Source organism: Zeugodacus cucurbitae, chromosome 2 (assembly GCF_028554725.1).
Source record: "Zeugodacus cucurbitae isolate PBARC_wt_2022May chromosome 2, idZeuCucr1.2, whole genome shotgun sequence".
NCBI lineage: Eukaryota > Metazoa > Arthropoda > Insecta > Diptera > Tephritidae > Zeugodacus > Zeugodacus cucurbitae.
Window position 1 is genome coordinate 46,455,235 of NC_071667.1, and position 22,719 is coordinate 46,477,953.

General features: G+C 34.9%; 1 protein-coding gene across 1 annotated transcript in view; it reads left to right on the plus strand.

Moving 5' to 3' along the window:
* The window catches only part of LOC105212375 (uncharacterized), a 97,797-nt gene that overhangs the window by 25,774 nt on the left and 49,304 nt on the right, over positions 1-22,719 (plus strand). Inside the window, exon 2 of the mRNA XM_011184300.3 lies at positions 9,206-9,488. Within this exon, the coding sequence (XP_011182602.2) occupies positions 9,479-9,488 (10 nt within the window). The 5' untranslated portion in view covers positions 9,206-9,478. The remainder of the gene's footprint in view (positions 1-9,205; positions 9,489-22,719) is intronic.

Sequence of the window (22,719 nt, forward strand, 5' to 3'; positions counted from 1 at the left end):
ATTATAACCGCAGAGCTCAGAGACACTGCAGAATACCATCAATAATCGTATTTTGGAATCTTACGACAAACACATAAGTTTGAATGAGAATAATAATTGTCTTAAGTTTAAGCAAAATTTATTTCACTGAGCATATGAAATATGCGCAGAAAGGCATAATTAATGGTCTGATAACCCTGAAATATGTTGCAGTCTTAAAAATATTAAAAACTGTCAACCGAAATCAATTAACTTTCGTACAAAACTATATTATGCTAATTGAATTATACATGCTTACTTTTATACACTGGACAGAGTATAATAGTTCTGATCACCTAACGGCTGTTTGTAAGTCCTAAAACTAAACGAGTTAAATAAGTGTTTTATATACCCGCCGACAAATATGTTTTTTGTACATATCTCGAAAACAGCTTAAGGGTATATCAACCATAGTTTCTTTCAGTCACTTCCTTATACAGTCTAAAAATGGAGGAAATCGGGTTATAACCACGTCCACCTCCCATACAAAGGTTATGTTGAAAATTAGTAAAAAATGTTTTAATCCTGTAAGGAAAAACACCAGAAACGTTAAATTTCGTTATAAAGATGGTAAAAATAGTTGCACTCAAATTGCTATTGGTGTGACTCCGCCCAGTTATGGGTCAAAAACCATATCTCCGAAACTATTTGACCAATTTCAACGATTCATTCGGTTCATAAAATTTTTCTGGCATCTTAATGATATGTTATGAAAATAGGCAAAATCGGTCCAAAACCACGCCTTCTTCCCATATAATTAAATTTTGAAGTTTATCTGATTCGTTCAGTTCACAATATATAAAATAAACACCAGTGAAGATATCGAAACAAACAAACTGTGCATTACTGTATTTCTAGTGTGTCATATCCCGTATAAATATTTCCGAAATCAGAGTATAACTTTTCAAGGCACCAGATATCGAACATTAGGAGCTCAAAGTTTTTGGTTAATTTTTTATTGAAAATATCCGTAAATCTCTTAGATATCCTAAAGAAATTGAAATGAGATAGTGCGCCTTCAGCCCCATATATAATCTATAATGAATTTCGCTATTCAATTGGAACTTGTTACGAGTATGTGGAACAAATTGTTTGTTATCTTATTAAAATTACACAAATAATTTACTTAATTTTATTTAATTATACGATTTTGGGTTTACATATCGGGACTGGGAGAAGTTTTATCCAATTGTGTTATTCAATCATATTGTTGCCACTGAATTTCATTAAAAGAACTCTGATTAGGGAATTATCTCATTCGTTATCGACAGATATCAGGAGCATGCCATGTTTTATTTCGATATTTTTGTTCATACTTGACATAAATACTGGATATGCTCCTTGACATTAAAATCTTCAATATAATGGAACAGATCGTAGCTGTTACTCGATTTTGCCCATTTTTAAACTGTACCAAAAGCTTGTAATGAAAATGTGAATCGCATGAGGCTTAAATCGGCAGGGTAGTTCGTTTGTGTAATAAAATTGTATCGGAAAGTGTTTGATACCATACCCACTGTTCAATGACTTGCCGTATCATCTCTGAGCTAAATGCAAATACTGTTATTTGTTAGAGTTCTTGCTCGTTCAATAGTTGAAAATATAATTATTTCATGAGAAATCGACATTGTTAGTACCTGATTTAAAATATTTACTTACGATATGAAGATTTGTTGTCTTCCCAGGTAAATAACAAGGATGGTGACATAGTTAGAGATACATAACCTCTATTGGACTCGTCCACTTGTTCGAAAATAAAAACAAGTATTGATTGTAACATTCGAAAGAAGTACAAAGAATCGGCTCACAATCGGCAAATATGACGAAGCGTTGCCGATGCTGGTCAAGGTCGATAAATGGATCGGACTCTAATGCAGCTTATCTTCATTTTAAAAAGACATCAATACATTGTAAATATTATTTTTTCCTTTATCAGTATTTGATGTGACATCAGTTACACTTTCGAGAAAACAATTGATCAATTGAAATTAATTAATTTAAGAAAATTTCGAAATAATTTGATCGTGCGTAAAACCAAGACGAAATGACACATCTCATTGCATATAATGGATATATAAGTTTTCTACGAAAAAATATTGATCACCCTGCAACAAAGAGTCACAAATCAAAGCGCAATTGAGAGAATGAGCCAGCAAGGTTACTACGACAAAAGTGTGAACTTGAAATTGCTCACACGCGTCCATACCGCACGGCCACCCCTTTCGTGATTAATCACTAAATCATTTTTCAATTTATTGAGTTTATTTTCATTTTGGCTTGTTTACACAAATAACAAATTAAAATAGAAGAAGTCAATCTATAAGCATGCCTTCGTGCACAGTAATGCTTATAACCTGTGGATATTTCATATGAAAAATAGAACAAAAAAAATTATCGAGTTGAGGTGCAAATTTAATTGAATCACAGCAAAAAAAGTGCTGAGAAAATATTTTGCGGTTCGCAAGAGGCACGTCGTCAGCATATTAATCACTTATTTATGAACTATTTCAAAAATTTACTTTTTTTTATTGTTCACTTATAAGGTAGGCTAATTTTGTTTAAATTACGCTACAGACCATTAGCACTTTACGTGACAGCTGACTAGCAAGCGTGATGCGGGGGGAGCTGTATGTGAAAGAACTGTGTAAAAATTATTCATGCAACGCTATGACTTCAACTCTGCCACTTTTAGTGCTCATTGTGGTTTTTCAGAAATTTCGGTCCGATTTTAATTGCTTAAGGGTTATGTAATTATAAGCGACTTATGTAGATATGTAATGGTATAAAATATATTATTTTGATTTACGAAATCAGGTCTTGATGGACACACCCCATTCATTATTTGTTGAAATTCCTTTCTTGGCAGCAGTAGAAAAAGAAATTGGATTGAAATTGTTATAACTACTGTGACTGCTGTTAAACGGTTTTATAAAGCGTTAAAGTGTGAATAATTTTTGAATTATGGACTAAGTAATTATAACTTACTTCTGTCGAAGTAAAAGGATTTTGTGTACTTTGGTAGTAATGTTAACAAGTTCGCTATCTAATACAGTCTCTCAACCTCTAGCCCTTACTGTAAAATTTGTTTACTTCATCTATATGCCTAGAAAACGGAGTCATCCTAAAAAATTTTAGGTGTGTTCGAGGGAGGGTTACAGTTCATTTATAGACATGTGTGAGATAGGACATTTATTTACATGGGAATGATATGACAGAGATGACTAATAAACGTAAAATAATCTACATGTCCCGAAGATCACAAATCAATTTTGTATCACAAATTTGTAAATTCTGAGTTACGTTGTCTCCTGATCCGAACGAATTAAACGAACTATTCTGTCTATACTATCGTCTCGTAATAAATAGTATGATATATAAAAGAACATAATAGCTATGGTTAAAGAAATTCTTTTCATTTCACTTTTTCTATAGCTAACAATTCTCACGTTTCACAAACTTTTTTACCTTGTAAGAATTCTCAAATCCTATGTTTTATGTAGAATTTACCCCAATTTCAAGGAGTTAATAACGATATTAATTTGTTGGTTTATTTTTAGAAGATCTAAATAAGATTTATCAAAATCAAGCCCTGAAGGCTCTTAGAACATATCGACTGTGCGATTATCCACTCGCTCAAAACTAAGTCCCATTCTGGGCAACTTCTTTTCAGTGAACATAAATGAGGAGTGTCTTTTTAAAAGGGGGTATTTACATTTTTATTTATTTTTTAAACTAAGTATTCAATCTTGTTCTTTGTGCTCATATATACAATTTCATCACTTGGATTATGATCTGAACGAGATAGTTGACGAGTAAAAAATTCGTTTCAAAACGGGATATTTTGCCCATAAAGATATAGCTTTGTTCATTTCATAACATAAAAGGAGTATTATGATATTTTCAAGCAATATGGTCAATTAATATACTGAGAGAAGACTGGTTTCTAAAAGATTTAAAGAGCTTGGAAGAGAATTACATGAGACTGGATAGTTGAAGAGCATTTTTCTCTTTCAGAAACTGGTTCGTGGTGCAACAACTGTCAAATTAAAGGCTGTAGATTTTAATCTGGTACAGATGTCATTACTAGCAAGTAAGGAAAGGCTAAGTTCGGGTGTAACCGAACATTTTATACTCTCGCAATTTATTGAAGAAATTTTATTAAGATAACGCACAAATTTACCCATAAATTCGGCATAAAGTTTAATAGAATAATGAAAGTCATATATAGATATGAGGGCTGAGGTAATTCCTGAACCGAATTCATTCAATTTCACCAGCAAGATACACTATATCCAATACTATACGCTCACTTAATTTTGCTAAGATATATCACATATTAACCAATAAATATATGCGTAATAAAGCCCAACGAATTTTTGAAAAACCTATAATGTATATGGGAGCCAGGAGATGTTGTGGACCGATTTTAATAATTTTTGGAACAGAGGCACACTATTGGAAGAAAACAATTTCCTCTGAATTACATTAAATTAGCTAAGAGATTTACCCATATTTTCGGTTAAAATTTAACCTTAGGCGCAGAGTTCAACATGTTCGATATCTGGGACCTTGAAAAGTTATAGTCCGTTTTCGACAATTTTTTCACAAGTGATGCCACAGATCATATACTGTATTTGTGTAAAGTTTTATTTAGCTATCATCATTGGTTCCGAATGTATATATTATAAAGTGAAGGATTCAGATGGAATTCAAAATTGAGTTATAAAGAAAGTAGTCGTGGTTGTGAACCGATTTCATCCATTTTCAACACATGTCATCAGGGTGTCAATAAAATATTATATACCTAATTTCATTAAAATCTGTCGAGTAGTTCCTGAGATATGGTTTTAGAACCATAAGTGGGCGATGCCACGCCCATTTTCCATTTTGTAAAAAGATCTTAGTGCAGCTTCCTTCTGCTATCATTTCTGTGAAATTTTGTGTTTCTGACGTTCTTCGTTAGTGAGTTAACGCACTTTTAGTCATTTTCAACCTAACCTTTGTATGGGAGGCGGGCGTGGTTATTATCCGATTTCTTTCATTTTTGGACTGTATAAGGAAACTGCTAAAAGAAACGACTGCAGAAAGTTTGGTTTATATAGCTTTATTGGTCTGCAAGATATATACAAAAAACATATTTGGGGGCGGGGTCACGCCCACTTTTCCAAAAAAATTACATTCAAATGTGCCCCTCCCTAATGCGATCTTATGTTCCAAATTTTCACTTTGGTATTTATAACCCTATATCTAACTCGTTTAGTTTTAGGACTTACAAACAACCGTTATGTGGACAAAACTATAATACTCTCTTTAGCAACTTTTGTTGCGAGAGTATAAAAAAGACCTCCTTTGACTTAGATAATTTGGATGTAGTCCAATGTCCACTGAAAGAAAGCATGAATAACAAGTAAGGAAAGGCTAAGTTCGGTTGCAACCGAACATTTTATACTCTCGCAATTTATTGAAGAAATTTAACCAATACATATATATATGCGGAATAAAGCTCACCGTATTTTTGAAAAACCTATAATTAGGTATATGGGAGCTAGGAGAAGATACTTTTGAAAAATCTACAATGAGGTATATGGAAATGTTATGACCCGATTTTAATAACTTTTGGTACAGAGACCTACTATTAGAAGCAAAAGATTAGCGATATTTTCGGTTAAAATTTATCCTTAGGCGCTGAGTTCAACATGTTCGATATCTGGGGCCTTGAAAAGTTATGGTCCGTTTTCGACAAATTTTTCACAAGTGAAGCCAGAGATGATATGCACTAATTTGTAAAGTTTTATTCCGTTATCTTCATTGGTTCCTTATGTTTACATTATAAAGTGAAGGAACAAGATGGATTTCAAAATTGAGTTATAAGGAAAGTAGTAGTGGTTGTGAACCGATTTCGACCATTTTTTGTCCGTGTTATCAGGGTCTCAAGAAAATATTATATACCGAATTTCATTCGAATCGGTAGAGCAGTTTCTGAGATATTGTTTTTGACCCATAAGTGGGCGATGCCACGCCCATATTCCATTTTGTAAAAAAATATGAGTACAGCTCCCTTCTGCTATTTCTTCTGCAAAATTTAGTGTTTCTGACGTTTTACGTTAGTTAGTTAACCCACTTTTCGTAATTTTCAACCTAACCTTTGTATGGGAGGTGGGCGTGGTTATTATCCGATTTCAACTATTTTCATGGTGTGTGGTGGGGTATATAAGAGACCCGACTGCAGAAAGTTTGGTTTATATAGCTTAATTAGTTTGCGAGTTAAATACAAATAACCGATTTGTGGGTGGGGCCACGCACACTTCCAAAAAAAAATTACATCCAAATATGCCCCTTCCTAGTGCGATCCTTTATTCCAAATTTTACTTTTATATCTTCATTTATGCCTTAGTTATGACACTTTATGTGTTTTTGGTTTTCGCCATTTTGTGGGCGTGGCAATGGTCCGATTCTGCCCATTTTCGAACTTGATCTTCTTATGGTGCCAAGGAATATTTGTGCCAAGTTTCGTCAAGATATCTTAATTTTTAGTTACAGCTTGCACAAGTTACAGCTTGCACAGACAGACAGACGGTCAGACGGACAGACGGACGGACGGACAGACATCCGGATTTCAAATCTACTCGTCATCCTGATCACTTTGGTATATATGACTATATATCTAACTCTTTTAGTTTTAGGTGTTACAAACAACCGTTATGTGAACAAAACTATAATACTCTCGTAGCAACTTTTGTTGCAAGAGTATAAAAATAAATTAAGTTTACTCAAAAAACAGTTTGTAGAAGAATGGTACAATTCAGATGAACTGAAGTGGTATAAAAAATTAATAAGTGACAATACAAAGCGCATCCTGAGGAACAGAATACTGTAAAAGATTATATATTGCATAATATGACATATTTACAACAGAGTACAAAACTAAAGATATTTCCAAAAAAGTACACAAGATATGGAGACATTATTAAATTTTCATGTCAAAAGGGGATATTCTATTTTTTAGAATTATGTAGCTTTAATGTCAAAGTTATCTATTTGCCAAATTGTGTAGTTAGAATAATGTAATGACATAGTTCCTAAACACAAGTACTACTTTTCAATAGATCTGTAAATATTTCTCTGATAACGTTTTCTTATTTTTTGAAAAAAAAGTGAAGATTTAGATAACCCCTTATGAAAAAACACTCCTCAAATGTAAAAATATATGAATCCACCACGAATTTGAAAGCAATTCGAAACTGCATTCATGTAATTTTGTTATCGATTTCATTTCATTTGCGGTGAATCAATCGATTATAAAGAGTTTTTGATTCCATACACTTTTAACGACTTATTTGCTCTTCAAGTAGTTTTGTCGTAGCAAAAAAATATCGGAATTAGTATATATACCTGAGCACGCCTGCTCTCATGCCAATAGAAATCAAATGCAGCGCTAGACATCATAGACACCCACCTAGTGACCTGTACAAAGAATCGAATAGACTTACATACAGTGTCGGACAAAACTCATTGGACTAAATCGAGTCTCAGACATATTCTGTCATAACTTTTTACATGGATGCATTAGAAGAATAAGAGCATGAGCAATGGAAGTCAGTATTGTTTTCAGATGATTCCAAATCTAATTTGCAGAACTTTGATGGAATGACACGTGTACGAAGACCAACAGGAAAGCGTTTAGACCGTCGATACTTGCAGGGTACCGTAAGGCATGGTGGGGGTAGCATAATGGTGTGGGGATGCTTCTCTGGCAGGGAGTAGGACCTATTTTCAAAATAGAAGGGAACATGGATAGGTTCCAATATAAAAATATACTGCAAACCCAAATGTTACCCCACGCTATCCAAAAAATTCCGCCTGATTGGCAGTTCCAACATGTTAATGACCCCAAACACATGTCAAAAATTGTGAAGGATTGGCTTTTGGAAGAAAAAGTTTGTGTTATGAGATGGCCTGCCGAGTCTGCTGATATAAACCCGATTGAAAACTTATGGGAAATTGTCAACAGGCAGATTAATAGGGAACAGGTCCACGGTAATAAAAACAAGCTATTTGATGCCCTGAAACAAGCCTGGAATGGAATAAATGATACTTATATTATTAATTTAATTTCATCTATGCCTAAAATATGTGCTGCAATCATTAAAAATAATGGCTACCCAATAAAATATTATTATAAAACGAATTTATTTTCATATTCAGCTAAAGTCCAATGAGTTATGTCGCGAGAATTTTTTACTTTTTTCCCTTCTGTTATAAGTTATAAATTGTACATAAAAGTTGAAAAAAAACTTGAATTGTTTCTTAATATAGAATATGCGATCTTTCTTTTGAAATTATTTTCTAATGCATCCATGTAAAAAGTTATGACAGAATATGTCTGAGACTCGATTTAGTCCAATGAGTTTTGTCCGACACTGTATATAGAAATACACATTCGCAATGCGCAATAAGTATTTATTCGCGATTGAGCGGTATGTGTTTCGCTCCTTTTGTGGTCTGGGTTTTCTCTGTCGTTGGCGATCAGCTTAAGTCAATGGTGTCTTGTGCTCCTTCATTTTCATTAAACATCAACTCTGGCAGCGTTTGAACAGTTCTAACGTTTATGATGGAAAAGTGTCTGCTTCCGTTATTAAACGGTTCAATTGGTAGTGTTAGGAGGGGAAAGCTCATTAAATATGCGCGATTGGTGCCACTAACCTACGAGACACATTTGTACTTGCGCAGTGGAACAAGTGGCAGGAAGACTTGGCGGCCACAGCAACAGGTGTAACGCGTCAAATCAACGCAAGAACTGCCAGCAACATAGTGTGTGTACTCATACATACATATATATGTATATACACTATGCTGTTCCAATGCGTGTATGTGTCTGTAGGCCCCCAGTTGTCGTTGTACATTTTAAATTAATTTTAATAATTTTAGTTTTTCATTCACAGCACTTCCTTAAGCGGTTTGGGAGTTTCGTACTCTATAGCAAGTTGTTGTTTTATGTTTTTTTTGCTTTTGTTTTTATACTGTTTCCTCGGTGCTTTAGTTAGATCGTAACATTTTGGTGTAATGACTGCTTGTCCGTGTGAATATACTTTGTTTATACTAGTGTTTGATGAACTTTCATAAAATTATTGAATATTCAAATTAATGTGCGCCTTGCTTTTGCCCATTTGTTTTCGTGTACTTGCAGCTCTCTTTCTTATTGTTTTTATTAATTTGTAATCATAAACGCGCTACACGCAACTGCCTTTACACTGTTTAACGGCACATCCGGCGGAAATTCGTTTTTGGCTATCTTCATATTGGCGGCAAGCGGAGCGCTTACTGGAGCTGGTCATTAAAGATAACACACACACACACCCAAATTCAGCAAGACGTTGGAGCAACAAGTGTGCTGCCAAAATTTTGTACGCAACAAACGCCGAAGAGTTCGTGCTGCCATTCTTTGCGGAAGTCTAACAATATGTCTGTGGGTAAGTTCATAACATCGATCGAACAAATATATGTATATGTTTACAAACACACAACCATATTTATTATTAGTTTTTTTTTTGCACTCCAAAGTGTTTATTGAGCGAGTGTTGCCATATTTGTTTGCGCCCTAATAAACTTAGCAAATTGCTAAAGCTTGGAGGCAATTTGGTTCCACATTTTTATTTTGTTGTGTAAAAATTAGTGACGAATTAATTTTACGACCTTCTTATTGCTGTGCGTAACATATGTTTCGATCAGCGATTAGCCTTTGATATGACAACGCAACATGTTATTTTTTCGGCAAGTAATAAAAATTCCATAGCCTGACTATTTATAGGCTTGAGAAATAAATTTTTAACTGCTTCTAAAAGCGGGAATCCGATAATTGTGGCCAAACCAATTGACATAAAGCACTCTCTATTCCTCGTTTATACAACAATGACTGCTTAAAAAATTATTTAAATATTATTAATATTATCAACAAGGCTCTTAACAATTATAATAAGTAAGTGTAAAAATTATAATTGATTTATATTTCTCAAATCTCGGAAAAAATTGCAAGTGAGACCAAAAGCACTAATTTGTGTCGACAAATATCAGAGGCATATAAAAGAACATTTTTTTGTTTGGTGCCTCTACGACCAAATTATAAGATAGATAATTTGGTTAATTAGCCTGTGTGTTAAGATAACGTACCATCTCCTATGAGTCAAAACATAGATATGATGACAGTTTCTGATGATACAACTAGTACGTGTTTTGTAAATGTTTCCACAAAGTTTCCTGGTATAAGTAATGAAAAACCAAAAGCTGGTATTCTATACATCCAATAAATAACACTGTAAAAAGTTAGTTCTTCGATAATCGCAGTCAAGATTACAGGATACAGTTACTAAAAAATCCCAAATATGTATGCAACCTAAATTCAATGGTGCATAAAATGATTCAGTCAAGCTTATATGACAGAAGTTATTACTTGGATGTATTCTCCAATTTTAGAAAATTTTGTAAGGTTGTTAATGTGGTTAAGCGACCTTCCTCTTAGTATCCATACTTATTTAATTTCAATATTAATATTCCAGAAATACAAACTAATGCAAAAAAAAAGAAATATAAATTGACTATATCTGTCATATATGTATAATCGAAAAATGTTATACACCAATTGAATAAGAAGAACTTGCTTGCTTACTATAATTAATAATGGTGTTTCTAGTAAGCTAAATTTCGAAATTCGAAAACGGGGAACATACTTTTTTTTACTTATGACTCAATATCCTGGAAAATTCATATTTGGTCCAATACCCAAATAGTAAATCGTACTAGTTCAAAATATATCAAGTACGACAATTTGGTATATATATCTTTTTCATGGAAACACACATTTTTTCAAAGACTTTGACTTAATCTCTTACTATGACAACAAAAATAGGTTTCTCTTTTATGATCTTCATACATAATCATATTATTATTATCTCTTCTCCATAAATAAATCCTAAGAGAACTTTCATCGTCGACTTGCATTGCGGATAAGCAGAGTATTAAGTGATACAGGAAAATAAAAAGCGAAACAAATTAATAGATGACCTCAGTGTCAGCTTAGAGTGACACTTCGTGCTGTGATATGGGAATGTCGAGCAGCAGTAAAATAAATTACTCACGTAAAATGAAGAGTGGTGCAGAGCTTGTGTGTCTTAATCACACGAGTGCATGAAATATTAAGCGCTGCAAATGATGAATTTGTTAAATAGAATTATTACATTACTTATGACCAGACAGACTGCATATATATATGTACGAGTATATGTTCGAGTGCTTCTAGAAGTCTAAGAATATCACTTGAGTAACAAATTAAATGCTTAAACAGCGCCCGCTGTGCTTCACACGCTTACAATCTATTAAGCGTAATGAGTGTGTAATGAAGGCCATTTTCCCACATTTTTCCCGCCACAAGTCTACATGGGTTACTCGCTCAAGCGCACAAGAAGTTTGACAGCCCTGCGCTGCGCTTCATTTAACAGCGACGCCGGCAACCCCGATCAATAGCTATTGGTACATCACGGCCAGCGTTTGCAGTTTTTATGCGGCGCTCATTTATTGAAATGATCGAATTTCCAAGAAGTCCTGCGAGTCCTAAGGATCACCACACACTGAATGATTCGTCTTTTGCTTGCTCTTTTCTGATTTCTTTTCATGTAATATGCCTGTGCAACACGCCCCAAAGTCACACCCCGTCTTTAACTGGGCCGCGCTTTACTAATCGCTATGCACACATATGTACATAGTACACATGTTTATAGATATTTTTCTGATACTATTAGTATTCATTTACCAGGAGCAGCCGCACCACCCTTCCCACCAGCCCAAATATTGTAAATACTTTCAATGGAGTTAGGAAAGATTCAATTTCACTGGCAACAAGGTACTCACTTCTAGCAGAGAAGATAAATTGTTTAACGTTCTGGGAAATTGCTAATGTTTTTGTTATTTTGCTGTTACACATTTAGACCCATCACACTCAACCGCTTCTGCACATGCACATAGACATGCCATTGCATATGATGGACAGTGGAGAAGTCGCACACATGCATTTGCTTGATATGCTGACCTCTCATTTTATTTGGTGTCAGATTTTGTTGCACTTGTTCCATGACCTCGGTAGTTTTCGGTTGTTGTGCACATAATGTTGCGGTTGTGGTGGGTGGACAAAACATGTCACGGGTCTGTGAACTTTTCAACTTCTGTTGGTGGCTTGATTTCCAACTCGGTGTTTGTGAAAGATTAATGAGATTTTTAAATTAGTATTTTACGTACAACATTTGCATTTGACTTTTTGTATAATAATATATTGATGCATTTTAACATAATATTCAACAAAGTAGAATACCTGAAAATTAATTTTTTTAACAGAGCTGGCTTCGAAGTAATTCGATGCAATTCTGAAGTTTTTTGCTCAAATTTAATATTGACTTCAGTGATTATAGTGCTGTTAGTAAGACTCTTCGCATTGTACAAAATATAGTGATTGCTATTAGTCATTATCGTAAAAAATTGTATTTATAGGGTGATCCATTTCGAGGTTCCCAAAATTTTTAACGAAAAAAAATTAAATTAAATTAAATTTTCAGAAAATTCAAATCATTCATTCGACAGGACATTCTTTTGAATTTATTTTTATACTCTCGCAACAAAGTTGCCAAAACTAAACGAGTTAGATATAGGGTTATATATACCAAAATGATCAGGATGAAGAGTGGAGTTCAAATCCGGATGTCTGTCTGTCCGTCCGTTCGTCTGCGTAAAAAATAAGATATCTTGAAACTTGGCACACTTGTTTCTTTGCACCATAGGAAGGTTGCTTTCGAAGAAGGGCACAATCGGACCACTTCCACGCTCACAAAATGGCGAAAACCGAAAACACATAAAGTGCCATAACTAAGCCATAAACAAGGCTAATGATATGTTGTCCCAATCCCAATGATATGTTGTGAAAATAGGCCAAATCGGTTCACAATCACTTCCCATATACCAGAACTTTGCAGTCGACCTGAAAAGTTTACTTTACAATATGTAAAGTAAGCACTAGTGAAGATATCAGAACAGAAATTTGCATAAACAGCCCCCTTTTCTAAAAATCGCCGAAATCGGACCATAGGTTTTCAAGACCCCACATATCGAACATAAGGACCTCAGTCTTTCTAACCTAATATTGGGGTTTCCAACTTTCAATGGACTTTATATGACGAATATGTCGGGCAAAGTGTATATTATATAATATTAATTAAATAAATTGCGAGAGTATAAAATGTTCGGTCACAACCTTAGGCCTTCCTTACTTGTTTAAAGACTATCTTTTTCAAATGTTGGCCGCAGCTACGTCTCAGATGGTTCCATCCATTGAGTCTAATTTTGATGACTCATTCGAGCCTTTTGACTGGCGAATGACATGGATGATGTAATGATCCAAAGACTGAATAGAAGCGGGATTGTTCGCATAAAAGGTCAAGTGATATCACACGATTTTGGTGGCCAATCGACCGGCCCAAAACATGAAATTATCTGCTCACCGAAGTATTCTCTCAATTAATCCATTGATTGATGCGATGTGTGTGAAGTGGCGCCGTCTTGTTGAAACCAAATGTCTCCGAGATCACGAGCTCCAATTTCAGTTTCAAATAGTCGGTTAACATGGCGCGATAACGGTCGTCAATAGCGGTTACGTTTTCACCGGCATAATTTTTGAAGAAATTTGGACTGATGATTCCACCGGCCCACAAACCACACCAAACCGTTGAGTTTTCTGGATGTCCCAAATGCGACAATTTTGCTTGGTTACATACCTCATCGTTGAACAAAATTTATTTTGAATTCGAATCTTCTTTGAACTTTTCAATAGTCCATAGAGCGAAACGATGTCGCTTGGGAAGATCGAGCGGTTTCAGTTCTTGTTTGTACGCTTTCAATTTTAGATCTCATAGTTGCTGCGGACGGCGCCGCATCGACTCTCCACGGCCTTCGTGTACACTCTCAGCTACTGTTGCTATATTTTCTTCACACATTCTTTACAGATCGTTAATTTTCGTAGTAAAGTTGAACAATTTGTAAACATTGTTCAGACGTAGATCTATCCATGATAAAATGCTAAACAATACTGAACAGAAATAACATGACAGCTTGACATGACTAACGCGTGATCTGTCCAAAAAAAAAGCTTTTGAAAAAGATACCTCTACTTGGATCACCCGTTATAAAGGCTACGACAAAGTTGAATTCCATACAAGCGAGTTCGATTCGCTACTCTATAGAGTTTAAGGTTAGATTTTTTTAGTTATTTTTTTGTAGTTATTTAACAAAAATAATATTATAAAAGATCTTATAATAGATGTGCCACGCCTTAATCAAAATAATTCTTTGAATCACACCTACACAATACTACAATAAATCAACACTGATATGCAATTATTTATGGTGTTTATAAAATGCGAAAAACCGTTACTATTAAATAGGAACATTGTTGGAGGGGACACAAATATATATGTACATAAGTAAGCACATTCAGTCATAATTACCATGCGTGCGCTCGTTTCCTCAATTAATTGATTTTAATTATCAACGGAAAGGATCAACAATAGGTGGAAATGGCGAAATTCGTTTACAATATGCAATTTCCCATGTCGCTAACAATAATGCCTTAATTGCAGCTAAATAGTAATTGACTATTTACAAACAAAAACTGAACGGCAGCGCGTGCCTGTATTTACGTTTATTGGATATTGTGGCACGCACACTTACAAAGGCTAATTGTTACGCAATTATTTAAAGCCCCATTCACAACTTGTTAATAACTGTCAGTAGCAACTGCCAAAGGAAAATAGCAGCATCATGAATGGCGGAATATTTTAAAAGCAAAATTAGCAATAGAGTTTAGTTTCAGAAAATTAAATAATTAAAGCAAAATATTAATAAGTTATTTAAATTCTTATAACTTCGTCAAAGGTATTCCCAAAAATATTAAGAAGTATTTAAAAATACATTAATTATATATTATAATTATTTTGTGTATATTCCACGACAATCACAATTGAACGTTATGACAACCGCTTCTTAATCACCGATAAATACATTCATACTAGTACAAGTGTACATTCTACCGTCGTTTGTGAATGCAGTTTTAATTGTAGTGGTGTATAATGGCTTATAAATGGTACCGCTGCGTACCGGTGTATCTTTGTGGTTGTCGCGAGTCTCCCAACAAAGCTGCATTGGAATGAAAATACGCAAATAATTGCACGGTCTCTGAGGAATGCGACAGATGACAGCCACCGGCGCGCTCAACAACATATTGTTGAAATGACGACAACAATTTTCAATTGCATACAAACATTCGCGCATTTACGTACAAGTATATGCACTGCATGTATGGTTTTTTATGATATGGAATGAACTGTTTCTGGACTAGTCTTCATCACCCAGCCGCTAGAATTAACAAATACAATCTGACGTATTTGTTAGATTCTGGACAAGTCATAAGAACAAAAAATTCACAACTTAATTTTGGGTGTCCATAAATTGAGCTAGTTGACAACATAAAGATATCAAAACTAACGATAGTTCATATTTGCGTATGTTAAATTTGCACATGTTGCACAGAGTATAAGAGTTTTGTTCACAAAGGATTGTTTGTATACTTAGAACTAAAAGCGTTGGATATACGGTTATATATAACAAAATGCTCAGGTGCATAATGAAACTTTCTACACATATACCTTGGCACCATAAGATGGTTCTGCACTCAGAATTGTATAAAAGTACTTACTCAACTTTTGGGACTAAATCCATATCTTAAGAATTACTCCACCGGCCCAGGAATTACCCCATCCCTCATATATTATATATAAAGATTTTAGTTATTCTAAATGACTTTATGTAGAATATACGGGCCGAATTGCCAAAGATTTCATGAAAACAAACGCACTGCAATTAAATGATGTAAAAGAATATTTGTGGGGTTAACTATTCGTTTCTAAGGACTTTATAAAACTAACAATATAATTGGTAAAGAGCTACTACCTGAGCTAACATAGCCAAGCTCTGAGATTTATTCTCCATGTGGAAGGTGGATGACATTGGTCTATATCTTACTATATCTCTGATGTTAAAGCTATACGAATATTAATCTCACCACAGAGATCGGGAAATAATTTCCACCATCACCCACATGAATACTGCGTTCTCAGGATGGGTTGGTTAGACGCCTAATGAAGACTCGGTATGATTCAATCAATTATGTTAGAGTAGTTATTGTTCGGCTCGAACACACTATTATTTATGCAGTTTAATCACCTTGGGATTATGTTATAAATTCAATTAATAATAATGTTCCATTCATTCCCATAAAACTTCATTTTTATATATGTACGTACCTTACACAGCTTCCGATGGCTTGGGTAAACATGTAGTCTCTAAGTAGCAATAATCGGCATATTCCCTCATAATTAAATTACAGCAAAAGAAGAGCGTAAAAATTCTAATTACACACCTCATATTCATTTGTTGTCAGCATAAACTAGCATTTCAAAACAAAAAATGCAACCATGTATGCTGTGGGTAAATTAATGTATTTATAAAATTTCTATGTTTATTAATTTTTATGGAGCTGCAGCTCCGGCATCCCCAGTTGACATTTCCTCGCAGAGTCAGAACATTCGATTGCATTACAAAAGCAACACAATTTCCCTTATTTCGTCTGTTTGTTTGAGTTTCCATTTAACGCTTTCTTTCCGTTGCGCTTAAAAAATGTATTTTTGCTCAAATTTCGTAAATGAAATTTAACGACGCGTGCCCCCCGAGAGGATTGCGCTGTTACCTTGCGGGTGCGTTGGCGTACGTCTAGTCTTACCACTGAAGACTAAAAGACTTGGGTGAGGGGGAGCAAACTTTTCTAATGTAAGTGTGTAGCTGAAAAGAAACAAAAAAGTGGAAGTTCAAAAACAGCAACCAAGTCGGGTGGTGTGCCACATACATACATATACACTACATACCTCGTAGAATACATGCATTTGAACAAGAGTGAAAACAGCAGCAAAGCGCAGAGTGACTTCCAATTTGTTTATGCCGCATCCATGAGGAAGTGTTTCTCGTGGCATGCCGCGCCACTACATGCCACCAAGCACCGCTTGTCGCCGCCCATCAGCAGCATTTATTTGCTTTTGCATACTTTTCCGTTTTGACTTTTGTTGTTTTTCTCAAGAATTCCTCGTTTTTTTGTAGTCTTATTGAAAGTGTAACTCATGTAAATGAGCGCTCCGCAACTGGGTGTAAAGAAGTTCTCTTTGCAACAACTCGACTCTGTTGTGCTTTTGATCGGACGGTTTATTATTCTCCAGCAACTTTTAATGAACCTCTGCGTTTATAGGAGTTTATTGCGTCCAACAAACAATCCACATTCTTGCTGTTGTGTTTGTTGTTTATTGGAAAAGTTTACAATATTCTTGTTGTACTTTATAAAGATGCCGTTATTGTTGTAAAAATAACACATTCAAACGTTGATAGTCGATACTATATTTATGACTATAAACAATTAATACGTGCGTATTTGCAATAACAAATTCCATTTTGTAGGCCAAGAGAAGAATGTACACACGGGAAACACAAGAAAGAGTGCCATACATTGCCATCTCTTTCTTTGCCTTTATTGTTCTATATATTATTTAACGCAATTTTCGATTAAAATACTTACATGATTCTTGTTAACAAGTAATATCTGTGACCTTGTTCACCTTAGCTCGATTTCGTTGAATTTCTCTACGCCAAAAATAAATGCACACATACTTATTTAAGTATAAGGGTTATATATACCGAAGTGATCAGAGTGACGAGTAGATTTGAAATCCGGATGTCTGTCCGTCTGTGAAAGCGATAACTTGAGTAAAAATGGAGATATCTTAATGAAACTTGGTACACATATTCATATTGGCACCATGAGGCGGTTGGTATTGAAAATGGGCGAAATCAGCCACGCCCACAAAATGGTGAAAACCAAAAATATGTAAAGTGCCATAAATAAAGTAAAAATTGGCACAAGGGATCGCACTAGGAAGGGGCATATTTGGCCATGGTATATATCTCGCAAACTAATAAAGCTATATAAACCAAACTTTCTGCATTCGTACCCTACCACACACCATGAAAATAGTTGAAATCTGATAATAACTATGCCTACCTCCCATACATAGGTTCTGTTTAAAATCACTAAAAGTGTGTTAACTCACTAACAGAAAACATCAAAAATACTAAGTTTTACAGACGAAATGGCAGAGGAGATCTGCACTCAGATTAAAAAAAGGGAAATGTGCGTGTAGTCGCCTACTTATGGGTCAAAAACCATATCTCAAAAACTACTAGACCGATTTTAATGAAATTCGGTACATAATACTTTCTAAACACCCCGATGACAAAAGTAGAAATTGGGAGGAATCGGTTCACAACCACGACTACTTTCCATATAACTCAATTGAATTCCATCTGATTCCTTCACTTTATAATATATACATTATGAACCAATGAAAATGGAAGAATAAAACTTTACACAGATTCTGTATATCATCTGTGAATGACTTGTGGAAAAATTGTCGAAAGCGGACTATGACTTTTCAAGGCCCCGGATATCAAACATGACCCAATGCGTACGGGTCATTTGCAACGAAAATGTCGGTAAATCTCTCAGATATTTTAATGTAGTTCAGAGTAGTTAATGTATTTCTACTAATAGTGTGTCTCTGTTTCAAAAATTATTAAAATCGGGTCATAACTTCCCCTAGCTCCCATGTACTGAAATATAGGTTTTTCAAAAATTCGGTGGGCTTTATTCCGCATATATCGGAGATATATATGTGAGATATCTTAGCAAAATTAAGTGAGCGTGTGGTCTTGGATATAGTGTATCTTGGTGGTGAAAATGAGTTAAATCGGTTCAGGAATTACCTCAGGACTCATATGCTCTATATATTATGATTTTCGTTATTCTAGTGGACTCTATGCCGAACATATGGGTCTAATTGTGTTATCTTACCAATACCTTACTTGTTAATTATGGGAAGTAAAATAATTCACTCAATGCCTACTTGATTGAACTTGTGATAGTCTGAAAATTGGTTTTGGTTTTAGAGTGTGTTTAATTTTTATAAATTACGAGCAACTACCCAAGTATTTAATGCTCTGTTGCGCTACAACTTACCTTTGTCTCGAAAGCATATCTCGGGAAACAGAATATTATCTGAAAAATGAGTACAAAACAACAAAACTGTGTCTGATAAAAGGTCGTGTTGCTAATCATATAATATATTTATCCAAAGGATGAGCTGTTGAGTCCATCTGCGCTTAGTGGAGCTGCTATGCTGCTTCTAAAAATCTCTATATATTTTCTTATATCATAATACCATAATATTACATCTCTGGTCTGTACAATAAGTACATATGCCAACAAATATAATCCACTTAGAACCAAGCATTCTTCACCCGATATCTTATGGAGGTCGCTATTAACTTTGATAGATCTTGGACGATGTATCGGAGTTAGCTTTCTCTTATAAGACTTCTCTTGCACGACCCAGACTGAGGCTTGAGAATGGAGATTATAGACCTATCTATAGTTTTCTTTTCGTATGTCTCGGTAATCCGTAGTTAGGCATTAGACGAGAATGTTTTAATGTCGCATATCAAATCAATATACAATTATGGACAAAACAATAGGGTCACCCATTCAGCTTTTGCATAGATCAAATAGAAAATACCTATTATTCTAATTAATTCAAATGTAATAATTAATATTATTCTTAAATGCTTAGGAAATTGAAATCTAAATTTTAAAAGGAATTTCACATATCTCTAAAAAAGTTAAAATGTTTGACCCCATTGGACATAAAAATAGGGTCAAGTCAAAACAGATGCTTAAACGCTTAGACTTAGATTCCACTCAAACTTAGCTTCCACTCAACCGGGCTGTATATTTTAAAGGATCGTGTACCTTGATACCTGAACTTTTTTCCATAAATACTCAATAGTTTGCGACAAAGGATACTGAAGATTTGAAGTCAGTCTATGTTTTTAAAAAGTGAAAAAGTGACTATTTTTTGTCCATAACGCATATATATCAATTGTATTTAAGAAATTTTAAAGTCACAGCAAAATTATCATTTCAAAGTATTATTTAATTATTAAATACATAAATATGATCTGTTACTACTTAAAACTCAGTTTTAAGCTGACGATCTTTTGGAAAGATTTTTTAAATCAGAGAAAGTGAGGCAGAGCTAACATTATGTTTAAATGGAATGCTTTGACGTATTTATGATATCCTTAAGATATTTTCATTCTTCCATCACATTCTATAAGTAAACTTTTGGTAAAGAAACCATAACGTAACTATTACGTAAGCTATATCTACTTATACGGTCGCTTTTGGCATACAGTACAATACACACTTTTTCTTGCCATAGCACCAAATCATCTATTCTTTAATTATTCAGTATAATATTTAACCAAAAACCTTTGATTGAATCGTTTCTTCAAATCATTGCTAAACATATTTTACATCGGCTGTCGGTTAGTTAATAGTTCTTCGTGAAGACACGCGCTCCTTAATATGCCCGTGAAAAAAGATCGAAATACTATACCAACAGTGGCGATGACGAAACCCGCGTCACTCCCTTGCTGCCGATGGAGTTCGTCACAGTCGCACGTCACATCTGTTGAACAGATTTCAATGCGAAGGCGAATGTGGAACGCTGAAAGCCGAGACAGGCGGTAGCGGCAGGCGGAAAATGTGTTTGCGAACATCACCAAAACAAACGTTAATTATTTTCATAATAATAACGAAAACAATGTAGCCTGCGCGCAGCGCTTAAAAAACACAAAAGCAAGAAACAAAGGTACATTGGCATCCATACATACAAACGTGCGTTTATGTCAGATTGCGGGGATGACGTAAAAAAGTGCAGGAGATACACAGCCGTCCAACTGCGTAAGCAAATGATTCCCCGAAATAGTAGCGCGACTCTGTACACAAGACAGGGGAAGCAACCGCCTGACGACAATTTAAATATTAATGGCACAACTGTTGAGTTCGCGTCTGAAAAAATGCATTTAATTTGTATGTCTTCTCTTCTGGAACACACTATTTCTTGCGTTCCGCTTTTAGTTTGTAGCAGTGCTTGTACGCAGCGCGGCTGCTGCGTTGATCGCCGAGCGTTGCCCAGGTCGAGTATCAAAACAAGCGACTGAAACCACAGGTTGATGTTAAATGTCAATTGTTGCACCCCTGAGGATTAACGGTATCTGCGTATCTGCATTAGAGTGTCCGAGTACAAAACACAATTGCAGAGGGAGAAAGTGGATGAGCATGTGCAAGAAGAAAATCGAGAGATCATTGCCTTGGAGATATTGCAAGGTTCTATTTTTAGTTCCGAATACTGTGCCGACTTGTGACTAGATAGAATGCATTTCACATTGATTTATACAATTCTCACTTCATTTGTAATTCGAGACACACTTGTCACAAGCACTTACTTTCTGGTGCGTACACACGTAGGAACACATGTGATGTGCACACGTGCGCTGCCAGGATGTTACATAGATCACGCCAGCTGCACTTGCGTCTGTTGATCAAGGCAGAAATGCACCGTGTGACAGATCATATCATGACCAAAGGTAACAGTCGACACACTCTGTATAAATGTTTGTAGGCGTGTTTGCGGTTAGTAGGTATTATTTTTGGCAATTAAATTAACAAGTCCTTAAAAATTGAGCTGCCAGTAATTAATATGCAACACACCTCTCTCGTATTTCCGATCCTACCTTCCGCCCGGAGGATGTGAACGTATTAAGAACTTCCTTTTTGGGATTTTTCTCCACGTAGCATACATAAGTACTACTATATGTACTTATTGTCGGTTGCAGTAAAAATAATTAATTTTTCTTAGACTTGATCTCATAGAAAATGTAAGATCGTAATGAATTTGTATTCATGTGTTTTGACTGTTATAGCCGAAACAGACTTGATCTGGGCATAGATCTTTGGTACAGATTAAAAATATTTTTTTACTGTTAGCTTTGCAGTGCTCTTCAACAGGATCAGAGACAGAGTTAATTAAACGAAATTTATAACTAATCATATGCTTATATTTTTCTTATCCTAATTAAAGAAAATAATTTATGCAGCATGAGTATCACGAGCAATTTTTAGATAAGACCAACAAAATTTCTTGAATTGTCCCGATATTTTTGGGGTTATTTTTTTGAGGCCTCTGTGTACTCTAAAACTAAATATATAGATATTTTCTTCGATCTCGGTCTACGAAAAGTTTTTCTGCTCATGTCTATATATTAATCGCAAAAAATTTCTAAAGTTGAAATCCTTATAAAATTACAAAGCAAACAAAATTGACATAAAGATCGCAATCTCATAAATAACGAACTGATTTCGTCAGATATTTTTGCATGATTCTTAATGGCAACTCGCTTTTTTGACAGAATCACTATCCGTAGCGATCTCTGAAAATAGTAAGAAAGCGAGAAATACCCAACTAAGCTGCGAAATGAAAATTCTAGATAGAATATTCATATTCCGTTCCTTGAGTGCATACTCGCATTTCATTACTGACACTCATATCCTCTTGTACATATTCGTCCACTCTCATACATATATTCATTTCCAGATATGACACAGCCAAT